The 13,445-nt window shown below is 41.8% G+C and overlaps 8 protein-coding genes and 1 long non-coding RNA gene across 10 annotated transcripts; 2 read left to right on the forward strand and 7 right to left on the reverse strand.

Annotated features, from left to right (window-relative positions):
- Positions 1 to 18: 18 nt before the first annotated feature.
- LOC145700472 (ARF GTPase-activating protein GIT2-like) lies at positions 19 to 3,246 on the reverse strand. Its single transcript, XM_081777743.1, has 10 exons — positions 3,113 to 3,246; positions 2,930 to 3,070; positions 2,656 to 2,852; positions 2,476 to 2,589; positions 2,056 to 2,315; positions 1,596 to 2,010; positions 1,171 to 1,360; positions 865 to 1,129; positions 550 to 618; positions 19 to 500 (listed from the first exon to the last, which is right to left on the reverse strand). The coding sequence occupies exons 2-10, from the start codon at positions 3,067 to 3,069 to the stop codon at positions 444 to 446; spliced, it is 1,707 nt and encodes a 568-aa protein (XP_081633869.1). The 5' UTR covers position 3,070; positions 3,113 to 3,246; the 3' UTR covers positions 19 to 443.
- LOC145700474 (uncharacterized) lies at positions 3,114 to 4,784 on the reverse strand. Its single transcript, XM_081777746.1, has 7 exons — positions 4,718 to 4,784; positions 4,468 to 4,673; positions 4,206 to 4,427; positions 3,968 to 4,030; positions 3,796 to 3,893; positions 3,352 to 3,503; positions 3,114 to 3,252 (listed from the first exon to the last, which is right to left on the reverse strand). Exons 1-7 carry the CDS (start codon positions 4,772 to 4,774, stop codon positions 3,133 to 3,135), a joined length of 918 nt encoding a protein of 305 aa, XP_081633872.1. The 5' UTR covers positions 4,775 to 4,784; the 3' UTR covers positions 3,114 to 3,132.
- A 24-nt stretch (positions 4,785 to 4,808) lies between these two features.
- On the reverse strand, positions 4,809 to 5,870 carry LOC145698437 (deaminated glutathione amidase-like). Its single transcript, XM_081775641.1, has 4 exons — positions 5,743 to 5,870; positions 5,486 to 5,694; positions 5,223 to 5,422; positions 4,809 to 5,172 (listed from the first exon to the last, which is right to left on the reverse strand). The coding sequence occupies exons 1-4, from the start codon at positions 5,774 to 5,776 to the stop codon at positions 4,809 to 4,811; spliced, it is 807 nt and encodes a 268-aa protein (XP_081631767.1). The 5' UTR covers positions 5,777 to 5,870.
- A 158-nt stretch (positions 5,871 to 6,028) lies between these two features.
- Positions 6,029 to 6,970, reverse strand: LOC145696157 (charged multivesicular body protein 4b-like). Its single transcript, XM_081773151.1, has 3 exons — positions 6,579 to 6,970; positions 6,305 to 6,531; positions 6,029 to 6,263 (listed from the first exon to the last, which is right to left on the reverse strand). Exons 1-3 carry the CDS (start codon positions 6,802 to 6,804, stop codon positions 6,072 to 6,074), a joined length of 645 nt encoding a protein of 214 aa, XP_081629277.1. The 5' UTR covers positions 6,805 to 6,970; the 3' UTR covers positions 6,029 to 6,071.
- A 92-nt stretch (positions 6,971 to 7,062) lies between these two features.
- LOC145696889 (charged multivesicular body protein 4-like) lies at positions 7,063 to 8,220 on the reverse strand. Its single transcript, XM_081773995.1, has 3 exons — positions 7,674 to 8,220; positions 7,398 to 7,627; positions 7,063 to 7,324 (listed from the first exon to the last, which is right to left on the reverse strand). The coding sequence occupies exons 1-3, from the start codon at positions 7,843 to 7,845 to the stop codon at positions 7,142 to 7,144; spliced, it is 585 nt and encodes a 194-aa protein (XP_081630121.1). The 5' UTR covers positions 7,846 to 8,220; the 3' UTR covers positions 7,063 to 7,141.
- A 21-nt stretch (positions 8,221 to 8,241) lies between these two features.
- On the reverse strand, positions 8,242 to 9,532 carry LOC145696891 (charged multivesicular body protein 4c-like). The gene is made up of 4 exons (XM_081773996.1): positions 9,384 to 9,532; positions 9,026 to 9,204; positions 8,754 to 8,977; positions 8,242 to 8,701 (listed from the first exon to the last, which is right to left on the reverse strand). Exons 1-4 carry the CDS (start codon positions 9,440 to 9,442, stop codon positions 8,504 to 8,506), a joined length of 660 nt encoding a protein of 219 aa, XP_081630122.1. The 5' UTR covers positions 9,443 to 9,532; the 3' UTR covers positions 8,242 to 8,503.
- A 294-nt stretch (positions 9,533 to 9,826) lies between these two features.
- LOC145698662 (uncharacterized) lies at positions 9,827 to 10,408 on the forward strand. Its single transcript, XM_081775879.1, has 2 exons — positions 9,827 to 10,084; positions 10,132 to 10,408. Exons 1-2 carry the CDS (start codon positions 9,844 to 9,846, stop codon positions 10,302 to 10,304), a joined length of 414 nt encoding a protein of 137 aa, XP_081632005.1. The 5' UTR covers positions 9,827 to 9,843; the 3' UTR covers positions 10,305 to 10,408.
- An 18-nt stretch (positions 10,409 to 10,426) lies between these two features.
- On the reverse strand, positions 10,427 to 10,924 carry LOC145698663 (uncharacterized). The gene is made up of 3 exons (XR_014133934.1): positions 10,753 to 10,924; positions 10,658 to 10,709; positions 10,427 to 10,570 (listed from the first exon to the last, which is right to left on the reverse strand). It is a non-coding gene; the product is annotated as an uncharacterized LOC145698663 (long non-coding RNA).
- On the forward strand, positions 10,551 to 13,443 carry LOC145698660 (uncharacterized). Of its 2 annotated transcripts, none has more exons than XM_081775876.1 (5): positions 10,551 to 12,204; positions 12,254 to 12,924; positions 12,963 to 13,113; positions 13,156 to 13,220; positions 13,259 to 13,443. In XM_081775876.1, the coding sequence occupies exons 1-5, from the start codon at positions 11,902 to 11,904 to the stop codon at positions 13,395 to 13,397; spliced, it is 1,329 nt and encodes a 442-aa protein (XP_081632002.1). In that variant the 5' UTR covers positions 10,551 to 11,901; the 3' UTR covers positions 13,398 to 13,443. The 2 variants fall into 2 exon arrangements, with proteins under 2 accessions (XP_081632002.1, XP_081632003.1); XM_081775877.1 differs by having other exon boundaries at positions 12,969 to 13,113.
- Positions 13,444 to 13,445: the final 2 nt, after the last annotated feature.

Raw genomic sequence — 13,445 nt, forward strand, 5'->3', positions numbered from 1 at the left:
ATGAAAAATAATGAAGCAGTAGAAATTTGACATTTTGAAGCGATGGGCAGAATGTTCATTTTGGTGGGATTGGATTACGCGCTTTTGAAGGGTAAGAAAGGAAGGTGAAGAAGAATTCTGGGATAAAAAGCCGGCCGATTGAAGATTCTCTGATGTCGAAAAACAGAGGAAATCATTTCTTTTAGTTTTCTTGGCAAACATTTACGAAATTCGTAAATGTACACGGGGCAAACAAATGACTGACCAGATAAAACTTTTGAGAGCAAATTTAACAGCTAAGTTCGAAATTCACTTTCTGTTACGTAATACAGTAGATGTGCCCATTTAGTTTCTAATTGATGAATACCTGCGCGTTGGTTAACAAGCTGGGTTAATGTTCTATCTTGCGAGTCGAGAAAGTTGAAAAAGTGTCAAGTTAAAAGTGGAATGATGGAAAGAGGCGGCTACGAGGCATCCTTTTGCAATAAAAGCTTTATATTCGTTGCTATTTCCCGTGCACACTGAAAATAAACGAGCTGTTAAAATTTGGCTGCTATTTGCGTGACCTACCGAAAAGAGCTCGTTGTTTTCTCCACCGCCTGGCATGTTGTTGATGCTCTCGATCAGCCGTTCTCTGTTCTAAATTTGACTTTAGCAGAATTCTCATCTCTCGAAAGCTCTATTTGTTCGCTTTTATCGGGAAATAAATAGGGAGTAAAAACTTCATGATGAATGAGTGGAGAACTCGTTAAAATAAAAGATCAACCAAATTTGGAGATTGAACAGCCCTCGAATTTATGCGAAATCTCAAAACTTTACGAAAAAAATACGATGAGAATTTTTTTTTGCGAAATTCTGTATCAATCCGTTGTTGTCAAAACTTACATTGGATAGAACAGTGACTGCGTTGGAACCATCGCCTTCGTATAAATCAATCAGGTCGGAAATACAACGCACGATTTCATCCCCGCAGCCGCGAAACAGTTCGGTTTGGCCATTTTTCACCGCCGTGAGAAGCTTCTTCAGTGAGCTGGAGACTCCTTGGCAGAGAACCTCGACTTTTGAACGGGATCTACTTCGAGAAGTGGCTTGAACTGGAGGAAGGTCGGAGTTGGAAGCGGGGGAAGGAATCTTCTTGCCTCGATAGCGACTAGAAGTGATGTTTTATCGATCCAGAGATTCTGGCCTTACTTGAGCTCTTTTGCCTGAGCCGTAATTCGATCCCTGAAAATCGAATTCTGGTCGTTGAGCGAGTTTATCTTTCTCCTCGCAACTTCCAGCTCCTTCTTGAGCTCGATTACTTCATCGCTCTTCTCTGAGGTGATTTCTTGAATCTCATTGTCGACATCTGACACTTCTTCTTGTGAGCTCGTTGAAGCCACTATAAAATTGAAAAAGGGGGAATTCTCGGGAGAGATGAAAGAGAAAGGGGGAAATAAATTAAAGGTCGGCTGAAAGGTTTTTTTGCTGAAAATGAGCTAATTGAGTCCAAAATTGATCCGTTGCCGGTCCCTGAAGAGACATATGCCTAATGATTCATCATCAAAAACTGGGGCCGTCGTTAAAAATTTATTTTGGCGTTGGAAATTAAATTGATCAAAATAATACAAAATTACCATCATCATAAATCGGATCCTCGGAATCGTAACCATCGATCATTTTTCCTTCCGACGTTGGCTCGTGACTCTCGACGAAATCGTCATAATCAACGCGTTTGCGAAATTCGTCGATGACATCAACAAGGAGTTGGAAAAAATCTTGCTGTTCCATTTTAGCGATCTTTTGTCTTCCTTGATTTCGGCTCTGGCTATACTCTGGGTGAATCGGCAGAAATGACTGGTGATGTCTCTTATTTCCAGAGTTTGCTTCCCAAACGGTCTCGATCTCTCTCCTGTCGACCTCGTCGAATAAATCCGCGCATAGTTCGGTAAAAACTTCATCTGGCAAGTTGGATAGGCGCTCCCGTCCATGGGCAACATGCTCGACGCACGAAAGATTGACAAAGTGATTGCCGATGCGATGATTCGGTCTCTAAAAACGCCAGTTTTCAACAACAGCTTCAGCTGCTTCACTCACCTTGCGAGCGACAAAAAACGTTAGTCGATCTGGCAGCTCGTGTCGAATCTCAACCAACCGTTCGTAAATCAAGTCGTTGCCTGTTCTTTGGGCGACCTCGCGGGCCATGTCTTCGGCTGTTTGGCCTTTATTGTTGGGCATGGCGGGGTTGGCGCCGTAAATGCACAGGAGTTCCACTTGGAGGAGCTGCTCGTTTTGGACCGCTATGTGCAGCGCCGTGTCCCCGTCTTTCTCTCCGTGTTGCCAGTCAACTCTGGCTCCTAAAAACCTGTTTTAGAAAGAGACTTCTCTCGAGAAATGTAAAAAAAGGAACCTAGAAATAGATCTGTCAAAATAAAAATTCTTTTTTTTTTCATTTTTCATATTTAATGATTGAGCGACTGCCAGTCATGATGTCTAAATTTAGGAAAAAACGCATACCATGGGCTAAAAATCGAAGTGTAGGACCAAGTTGATTCGTCCGCACGACAGAGAAGAGCTGTTTCGACAGCTCGAACCTATCCTCGTAAGGCTCTTCATCCTTGTAAAGAAATGCTGTTTTAGAGATAGTCAGAGAATTGTAGCTTTTCGGCAATAAATAGGAGGTCTCTCGTATCTTTCCTTGATGGACATATTTTTCGTTGATGAATTTCTCTCTCCTTTCGGATGAATCTCCAGGGCGCAGTTTAATTTTCGCCTCTTTGTTTGGATCGAGCAAAAGAGTTTCCCAAACTCGATTTCCTCCTGATTCGTGTAATTTTTGAAGCATTTCAAACTGCGAAGCCGGCCAGTCGGAGTGAACTTTGTGTTTCAGCTGGCTAAAATTACGGATGAATAAACGACCTTGATCCTTTTTTCATTTGATGACAATTTATCGAATTTTTATAGGAATAACCTGACATGGCGTCCGAGTTGTTTATGAATATTGGCACAATCGTCGCACAAAAACACTGCTCTGTTCAATGAAGCCCATCTTGTTACAGGATTGCTACAGTCGCCACAGGAGAATCCCTCGCTCGGAACCTCCATGGACATTCTAAAATCAAGCTCGTTGAGATTCTTGAAGCGAAATCATTACTGTAAGCAGGAGTAATTGTTCTATTGATGGTGGTTAAACGGGCCTTTTCGCATTTTCCGCGCGTGCGCCCCTTGATTGTCATGAAACGATGGTACGTTTGAGGGCCAAATGTCGTTCTGACATTTTGAAGTTGAAATTTTCTGTTTTCGAGGATTCACAAACACTGGCAATAAAAATGTTTCAATGAGAATTCTTGTGAACTTTGAAGATTATTTTTACTTGAAAATTCAAATCCTCGCCTGAGTCCTCTGAACAGGAATACCAAGGGGCGTTTCTTCAGCTATCTTTTCTGATCCCATCTGCACGTACAATCGCCACCAGGGATAGCCCTTGGTGGGCAGTGCCTTCGCCAGGCCTGGTCTCGTTCGACAATTATATCTGTTCATTATCTCTGAAACGCATTGATTAGTTGATGATTCCCAATTGATGCGACGCTTTAAATATTCTCTTACGCCTCTTCGTTGATTTTTATCATGTTTTATAAATAAATTTGCTGCTAAAGAATCTTCAAAGTCGTTAAAAGTAAAACCCACCAAGTTCTGTAAAATTAATGACACCTTGTTAAAAAAGCCCACTAATCAAGTAGGAGTTTACTCGATGGCTAGTGTCTCGAGTGCCACGTATGGCGCGCTGGGGTGCCACGTAACAATCGGATAAAAGAATCGGATTCCGAAGGTAGATACCTGGACTAAGTGGAGCTCCTTGCCAATCTCTAGGATTCTCTGCCTCATCGACAAGCTGGATTCGCCAACGAGCGCGATTTTCGAAATACGAAAATTTGCTTGAATAAAAATTTAATTAACTAGCGACTCATACTAATCTTCTTTTTCATTTTATAGCCTAAATAGCTACTACCTGTAGGGTAATAAACCGTCGTTTTGAGCGATCTTGACAGCATCTTTGACGACCTCATACTGACTAATCAAAAGTATTATTAATTTTCAATAGCAGCAGCCTGGATTTTACAGCTTGAAACACTCATTTGGAGCTTGACGTTTACTCTTTTAAAGCCACGTCTACTTACAATTATTGTATTGCTTGTTTTTACGAGCAATAAATGTTTGTAGGAAATTCTAAAATTGGCAGAACTTACCGATCACAAAGGCCGGTTTGTTCCTGCGTTAACAAAGTTCCATCTTCTTTTATAAACTGAGCGAGAATAAGGACATCTTTGGGCGTGACGGAAATATTTCTTGATTCAAGTGGACAAGGCCGATGCGATTTTTCGAATTCAGAAAGAAACTCTTGCTCTTTTTTCTCTTCTTCGGGCAGAATTCCTTCTATGACGATGTTCTTTGGAGCTTGAGCGAAATCACTAGACTTCAAATGAGCTGGCGATGCCTTTGAATTTTTACCTGACGGTTTGATCTTTGTTCTTTGCCTTCAAAGCTGTTATCTCTGTCGGCCTCGGCCATCTATGTTTAGTACGGAAGGTAGTTACTCGTCCGGACTCTCGGTTAGCACCTAGCTGCCAGTCCGCTTTTGGCCCATCTGGAGCCTTTCCGAAGGGCTTGGGCCAGTTCGAAAGCACTTGAGCTCCCTTTTCGTCCGTGATTCGCACCTGACAAAAACTCAATCAAACGAAGAAGGAAAGACAATTTCTACCTTGACGTTTCTCCTGGCCAATGGCAAAAGTCCGAAGTTATTAGCCCGATTTAACATATTGTCTAAAAAATAACATGCTTTAGGAATCGTCTTATTGATAAATATCATATTTAAAATGGTCCATAACAGGCATTGAAGTTCGAACTTTGTTGATTTTCTCTAAATCGAGCTCGCAGTACCCAACTCCAATATTCTCCTCCATGTCTTCGATTTGGTTTATTTCAATTACAGAATTAATCTCCGCGGTCATAATTGATTGAGTAATATTTATGAATGAAACCGTGACTAGAATGACTTCTCCCCAAGGATCAACGACGAGCGAATGACCAAAAGATGATCTCTTTTCATTGTGCTTCCCACATTGTGCTGCAGCTACCACAAAACACTGGGTTTCTATTGCTCTAGCGCGCAAAAGCGTATGCCAGTGCGCTTTTCCAGTCGGAACAGTAAAAGCGCTAGAATTCGTTAAATCTCTTTTGAAAATTGCAAAATTTCCAGAAATTACCTCGGAAAGGTAAGAACATTTGCACCACGTCTGCGATATTCGTGCGACAGGTGAGGAAACCGCAAGTCGTAGCAAATACTTAGAGCCAGATTACCAACAGGCGAAGGGATAATTTCAGATAGCTTTTCACCAGCCAGAGTCCAGTTCGATTCCTTGAGTCCAACCACGGGTGCGTCGAAAAGATGGATCTTTCGATATTTCTGAATTTCAGCGTTTTCAAAGAATCCTTCAAAATACGAGAGAGCTTTTCCAGGAGTAAATACCTCTTTTATAACGCCATTATCATCAATAAGAATATGCGCGTTGCCGATTCTCTCGCGTTCTTCAGAATCACTCTTTCTATCGATTTTTTCATGCGCTCCACCCAGAGAAAGCCATACTTTATTTTCAGATGCAAGGCCACAAAGTTTCACCATCAGGTCGCCCTTCTCAACGCATTCTGCCTGAGCAAAAGTCTCCGAAATAGAGGACCCTTGATTTCAATGATCATTTTTTCTAGCAGAAAATAACGGAAAATTACCAATGTAATCATAAGCTTCTGGTAAAAACACCATGCGCGCTCCATTCTCCGCCGCCTCTTTTATCCACTTTGAATATTTGAGAAAATTAGCGGCTCTCTAGCACGGATGAACTTTTCTTTTCACTTTCATTATTTATAAATTCTTCTTTTTTGAAAAATAATTCGCTCGATACGAGGAGTTTTCAAACAAACTTTATCCGATGTCGAGCACATCTGAACGAGTGCTATTTTTACCATTCGATTCATAGATTTGTCAATCTAAAGAAATTGAATGTATTCAGTTGTGTTTATAAAGAAAATTTATTTGTCCAGAAGAAAGAGGAAAGCGCTCAAGAAGCCCAAGCTTGTAAGTCGCCTAGCTCTTCGTCTTCTTTTGATTTTACGGCACGTTTTGGCTCATTTTTCGGAGCATCGGGAAGTTTCATTTGCTGCAGTTCTTTCGCTGGTGCTGCGAGCATCTTTTCGTTTAGCTCTTCTTGCTCGAGCAACTCAAGTTCTTCCATCAGCTCGGCATCATCGGGCTATAAATTTATTTGATCTAAGAATCTAATTGTTTCCTCACCATATCTTTCCACCCCATCGGTCGAGAGATCGCTTCTGAAATCTCGTTTGCCACGTAATTAGCTTCCTCAAGTTCATCAAGCATATCATGAACATCATCCGCTGACTTGTTTCCCGATGCCTGTTGCATCGCTTTCGCCGCATATGCCATGTTTGTCAGAATAGTCGTATTCGACGTTGCGTTTTCAAGAGCCTCTCTCTGGAATTCGATCGTTGTTAGCGTGTTATCTATTAGAAAATATAAATCTTAGGTCAGAAAACTGGTAAGAAGTTACCAATTTGCTCCTGTTGCTTTTCAAGACGCTTTTTCTTCTTAAGCGCTTGCAAGGCTTGTCGCTTGTTCTTCGTTCCATGCTTTTTCGCAGTCGCTAGTTGTGATTGAATTTGTGATTCAATGAATTCCGACTTTTTAGACAACATGTCTTCAGTTTCGCGCAGTTTTTTCATCGCTTCTTCTGGAGATGGCGCGCTCTTCTTCGCTTTGAAGGGATTCAAAGACATCGTTGGGGAATCTTTGAAGCTTCTTCTTTGAATTTTCTCTCTTCAGAACTTTCTGCGATCTTCCTACAGAGAACAGGTACCCAAGCATCCGCAAATAGCAGAGTTCTATTAAACTTTCGACTATTTGCCGGAACATGGTCAGTACACTTCATTGCCACCCAATTTATTTCTGAATAGAGAATGAATTGAAGGAGAGAAAATATCAGCTTCAATTTCAGTTGAAAATATGGAAGAGATGTAAGTCGAAAGAACCCTTTTATTAGCATTATAATAGCTGAATCAGTGTAAGGAGAAATCAATCATTTTGCAAAGAATAGATTGTAAACAGAGAATATTTTCATTCAGCAATCGCCTGTTCCTGCCACTTCTTCAGGGCTGCCAAATCTTTCGCAGTTGTTCTCGGGTCAATAACAGGTGCATCGGGAAGAGTCAAGCCATTATTGGGGATATCAAGCATCTTTTCATCCAATTCTTCTTGCTCTAAATCCTCCAGCTCTGCAAGCAACTCGTCCTCATCGCACTGAAAATCGATAGTATGCTTTTTCGATACAAACAAAGAATTTATCAAAGTATGTGCACTTAGTGCCACTAACCATGTATGCAGCAGATCCTAAAGGTCGGGAAATTGCGTCAGAGATTTCATTCGCTAAATCGTTTGCGTCTTCGAGTTCGTCAAGGATCTCGTGAACATCATCAGCTGTTTTGTTTCCATGAGCCCTTTTCAAGGCTTCAGCAGCAGTTTTCATATTATTGAGAATTTGCGCATTCGTGGCAGCATTAGCAAGAGCTTCAATTTGGAACTCAATGGTCGTCAACGTGCCATCTGCAATTTAGTACCATTACATTCAAAGGAAGTAAAGAGTACATACCGATCTTGTCTTGCTGTGCTTCTAAGAGTCTTTTCTTCTTGAGCGCCTTCAAAGCCAGTTTTTTATTTTTCATTCCATGCTTTTTGGCAAGTGCCAGTTGGTCTTGTATCTGTGATTCGATAAATTCGGACTTCTTTGTCAACATATCTTCCGTCTCTCGCAGTTTGTTCATTGCCTCTTCGGGCGTTGTTTCTTTTTCCTTGGAACCGAAGAAGTCGAAAAAGGCATCGTGTAAGCACGCTCTCAACTTGTTCGATTTCTGACTGAAATGTTGAACGACTCTTTCAAGACTTGGTGCTCATCACAAGACCAACAGTTCTGTTTGTACACATCTTTATCAAAAGCAGTCAGATTCTGTCAACATCCATGTTTTGGTTACTGAAACTGCCCACATTTGTAGGAATCCACCATCAACTCCGATGCTCCAAATCTTCCTACAGTAAGCTTCTAGCGTTCCCTCACCAAACAGAAATCAACAGCAAATTCTCGCTGTTTACCAAGAAGATATCAAAGTTCGCCATCGTATTTCTCTTCTCTGAAAAGAAGCAATTCAAAAGAGAGAGACTTCAAAAAACGAACATGCTGGAACATAAGTTAGGAATTTAGTAAGTGAACGAAATCTGTGATGAATTAGCTGTAGGCTGATTTTAGTTGTAAACTGGTATTTATATAATAGTAGCGAATCCTGCTGAATTCAGTGCTGATTTGGAAGGGAGATTTGTTTTGGTAGAACAGGGCGGATGAAGATTTTTATTTTTGGTCGTTTTCCGTGAAAGAATATTGTGTGGAAAGGCGCGAAATGTAGAAAGATTAAACAGACATGTAGTTTATCAGTTGGCCATCCACTGCTCCAAATCGGCGAGATCGTCGTCGACTTCTTTCGCCGGCGCGGCAGGGGCTTTCGTCGGAGCTGCGGGAAGATTGAGCGTCGGCTCCTGCGAGGTCGAAGGAATGTTCAGCATTTCAGAGTCCAGTTCTTCTTGTTCGAGCTCTTCAAGTTCTGCCAAAAGGTCGTCGTCGTCCAATTCCTAAAAATCGCTCGTTTGAAATCGAGAAAATCGATGAAGAATCGTGACTTACGCTGTTGAATCCCATAGGCCTGGAAATAGCATCAGAAATCTCCTGGGCGACGTCGCTCGCTTCTTGAATCTCGTCCATCATGTCGTCGACCTTGTCCACGCTCATTCCATTCGCAGCGTTCTTCATTGCTTTCGCCGCGACGTTCATGTTTTCGAGGATGTTGGCGTTGGACTGGGCGTTTTCAAGCGCTTCTCGCTGGAACTCGATTGTTGTCAATGTGTTGTCTGAACATTTCCAGTTTAATCATTAAGAAACGCAGCTCGATTCGCTACCAATTTGTTCTTGCTGTTTTTCAAGTCGTTTCTTGCGCTTGAGAGCATTGAGAGCTTGTCGTTTGTTTTTCGTCCCGTGCTTCTTTGCACTGGCGAGTTCGGCTGCGATTTTCGTCTCCAGGAATTCGGATTTCTTGTTGAGCATTTCTTCCGTTTCTCGCAGCTTTTGGATCGCTTCTTCGGGACTTTTCTTGGCTTCAAAATGGCTTTTTAAAAGCAAAGGCGTAAAAGGAAATTTAAGATGAATCTTTTTATTTAAGATCTAACAGGGCCTGACCTGTTATTTTTTAGTTTAGTTAGTTTTTCTACGCAGGTTGTTGAACACAATTTTAGTCCCTTTGTGTGAATAATTTTGAAGCCATAAGTTGGCGCCTTGCCCTTCTTTCCACCGCCGAAGAACTTCGCGAAGGAACTCATTTTGTCTCTGTTACTGCGTCTGTGTTACTGGAAATGAACGCAACGAATTCGGAGGAGTCTTTTTTTATTTTGGCCTGGTCTGAATCGCGGGAAGCGCGCACTAGCCCAGGCGCGTTTCGAGGGAGGCTCTCATTGGCAGAAACGTCAAAATTGACTATTCATTTTGTAAAGAGAAAATTCGCGGATTATCCAGTCATTCTGACTAATTCGATTATGTTGTGTAAATTTGAGAAAAAGTCCCGTAAATTTTGAAGAGAAAAATAACCATTTTTCGTCCCAAAAAATCGTAATTTATTATTCTAAAAATTGAGCTCGTAAATCGTTTTCCTTCGATGGAAATCTTTGTTTCCCACTTTTAGAAAATTAATTATCCTTTATCTTTTCAGATTGAGAGAGCGAAAATGGCCACCCCAGAAGGATTCGTAAAGGTGCAAGAAAAGATGCAAGCTCTTCAAGAAAAGGTCGAGTCCGGATTGAGACCAGCCCTGGCCAAGCAGTTCCGCGCGATGGCCGATTGCATGGACCGAGGCGGATCTACCCAGCAGATTGAAAGCTGCGTCCAAGGCGCGCAGCAGCAAGTTGTCGGACTCCAGAAGCAAATGGATGAAGTCGTTCAGTCTTTTGGAATGGCTATCCAAACAGGTGAGCCATCGAATCTACTCATCCCCTATTTACCTGTCCCTCCTTAGGCATGCAAAACTGCCAGGCGAAGGCACAGCAAGCAATGGCTTCCGGAACCGCGGAATCTGCCGCCCAGGCTGACTACATGAAATGCGCCAACGAAGTAGCCCTCTCCCAGCTCTCCACCTTCCCAACTATCGAGGAGAAAGTCAACTACATCCTCCGCGGCGTTCCCCAATAAGCCTCGAAACTCGAGAACAGTTATTAAGTTATTGATAAGATTCTACTCCTGATTTCATTGCCGACCTGCAAATAAAGTGCTTTGGTTGTTTATGCCTAAAATTACACATTGAATAGGAAGCAAGTTCGTCGTTTACTGTGGAAATGGTGAGCGTTTGAACAATCGTTTTAAAGTTATCTGTTTCAAGAAAAGCTGAGTTTTGATGGGTGGATAGATTGACGGCATTTTACCACTCTAGTCTCGAATCGATTCGGTTGGTTCATGATCTGAAAGTGATTTTTTAATGTTTTTTTCTTTCTTTTTTGCGATTATACAGCGTGTATATAGTCTTAACTTTTTTATAGATTACAAACCATCAAGCGCTTCTGAAGATCTCTGTAGTATTTTCCTTCCATGTGTGCCTTCCTAAGTTACAGTTATTGACTTCCGACAAAACGGCGCCATGAACCTTAGCCAAATGATAGAAGCCATGCCAGCTAGGGAGCCGATTCCGATGATGATATAACAGTAGTAAAGCCAGTTTTTTATGCCCACTTTCTCCTCAAGATGTAGTGCAAAATAACCGATTCCTATCAAGGAAAGGCTCATTAGAAAACAACAAAGGGCAGGTCGGATAAAAGGCTGAAAATGAGATCCACACCAGAACTCAGTTTGATGGTTAGGATTTGTTGATCTCATGTCTCAATCAGATACTCCCCAAGACGGAAGTTAGCAGGACTCGATCTTGTGCTCGATAATTTCAGACTCCATCCGACCTTTCTTGATTGACACTGATCGTTTCCGAAACAGTAGAGATCAGTCAAGTTCGGAGCGATCTTTCGCTATTGTTGAAAGATTCGTGTGAACAAAGATTAGCAACTCATAACTCGGAATTACAGAGCATCTCCTGTGCACAGGTCCATTTTCCTCGCTTGATTCTTCGACCAGAAAGCTTTCGACATTTAGTCCGGTATAACTTTTCTGGTGATCAGTTTTTCCTTAAAAATTATTTTATACGAGGCTGGCTACGACTTCATCTCTCGACGAGAGACTCTCGTAGATTCTAGGACCTTTGATTAAAATTTAAATGCGTGAATCTAGTTGAATCCGCCTTTATCATCGAAAATGTATTTTTGATCAATTCCTTCTTCCGCAGTAATTTTTCTCTAAATTACTTGCACTCATGAGTTCTCTAAATGCAACGGTGCGAATTCTTAAATCTCAGCCTAAGTGGCCATTTGTAGTAACTGACGAGGTGCTGATCTCCCCGAAGGGTCAGTCTTTCGTCCCCTTCCCTTTCCATCGTCGCACGTAATTGAAGACACTGTCTGTAGACATTTTGTGTTAAAACATTTTAACACTTCTTGCTCAATATTAATTATGGATTGATCGTTGAAAGAACTTTATAAAACGGGGAGACAGATTTATTTCCATTTTCAAAAAATGGACCAAATTGGAACTTTTGAATTTGCTCTTCCGTGGAAACTGATGTTATTGCCAAGATGACCTACAGATCGGAACAGTGTTACATTTAGATATTCAATGTAAATACCAAATTTTTCCCCATAAAATTCGCTTTGCACTCCGTTCTTGCTCATTCATTCCAAAGAGAATTGAGATGAAAACTTTTGCCTTTTTAGTAGTACATTCCTTAGCGCAAGAACAGACATGCAAGGATTGGGAGCTTGAGGAAAAATGTCTAGACCAGTGTCGTCTAATCTACACTGATTGCACGCAGAACTGTTCTGACAACACTTGCCAGACTCAATGCGTGAATCGCTATTCTGCCTGTATGGCTGACTGTCCATGCAATCTCAATTGCCCAAACGGCTGCGATGGATGTGATCATCCACTTTGTAATGTTTGTGATGCCGAGAGCAATATGCATTCACAACAGTGTAAGAACGAAGCTGTCCAAAAGGTAAATCAAGACTTGATCAAGTTCAAAGCTAGCATTTAACATTTTATAGGAAAGTCTATGCAAAAAATCGTGCGAAATGACGGACGATGACTGCTATTCTCAATGCCATCTTGAACTGATGAACGATAAGATGGAATGCCCTTGCATGGACAACTGTCCAAATGGTTGTCCTTGTGACAGCTTCAAATGTCAACCTTACGTTTCTGTAATTGGCGAATACTATCACTACAAGGAGAGTTACGTCATCAGCACGGACGGAAGCTTCCGAGAAAATCGCCATTACGACTCTCCCCCAGAAAAAGCGAGCTCTCAATACGGATACTTCGATAGGATCGGCCACGAAATCTTTCAAGGGGACATTTTCTTCTTCGGCGGGCGCTCTGATGAGTTGAAAATCGCCAAGCTTGATGGATGCGAGGTGGTTGAGCTTGATGTACGACTGCTCTTCCCCTATGATTGTTACTACGGCTCTTCTACTGCAAACGAAGAAGAAATATTCATCTGCTTCAGCGAATCTCCTTACAGATACTGTGAAGGATTTGACGGAAACCAGATGCGAGAAATTTCCTGCACGACTGAATATTCTCATCAGAAGGGATGCATGGCATACTACAATGATGATGTCTACGCTATTGGCGGCACGAGAAGCAACGAGCCAACTCATGGAAATGTGGAGATCCTTGGCTACAGTGGGTGGACTTTGGGAGTTCCTATGAACGAGTTTCTCTTTTACCAAAATTTTTACTGATGATTTTTAGGGAAAGTGGATCGCATGGGCATGAATGTCTGCCTGTCTCCAATGGAATCCTTCTCTTTGGCGGTAATGCCGAATCACCAGACTACGACTGGGAAAGAGCTGTTCACTTTTTCACCGGAACAAACTGGTCTGTCGTTGGCTTCCTCAATGAGGTAGCGTAGAATTAATTCAATTTGATTGTTATCGAATTTGAGCCACAACGATATCCTTCTGGTGCTGTAATTGGAAATTATGTCTTTGTTGTTAGCGGGCGAAAAAAGTAAGTGGAGATTTGATATTTGATTAAAACAGATTAAGACCCTACGCCATAGAGCGTCTTGAATGGACTGGGTCCAACATCACATCGTCTGAAATAATTCACAACCATATCGACAACCTGAACCGGCCGATGGTTTGGGAAGGCAATCCAACACTTTGCGAAGCTGAATGCAACTGACTTTAAATCAAAATAAATCAGAGGCAACATCTGTCCAGACATTCTAAC

Source organism: Oikopleura dioica, chromosome 2 (genome assembly GCF_907165135.1).
Source record: "Oikopleura dioica chromosome 2, OKI2018_I68_1.0, whole genome shotgun sequence".
NCBI lineage: Eukaryota > Metazoa > Chordata > Appendicularia > Copelata > Oikopleuridae > Oikopleura > Oikopleura dioica.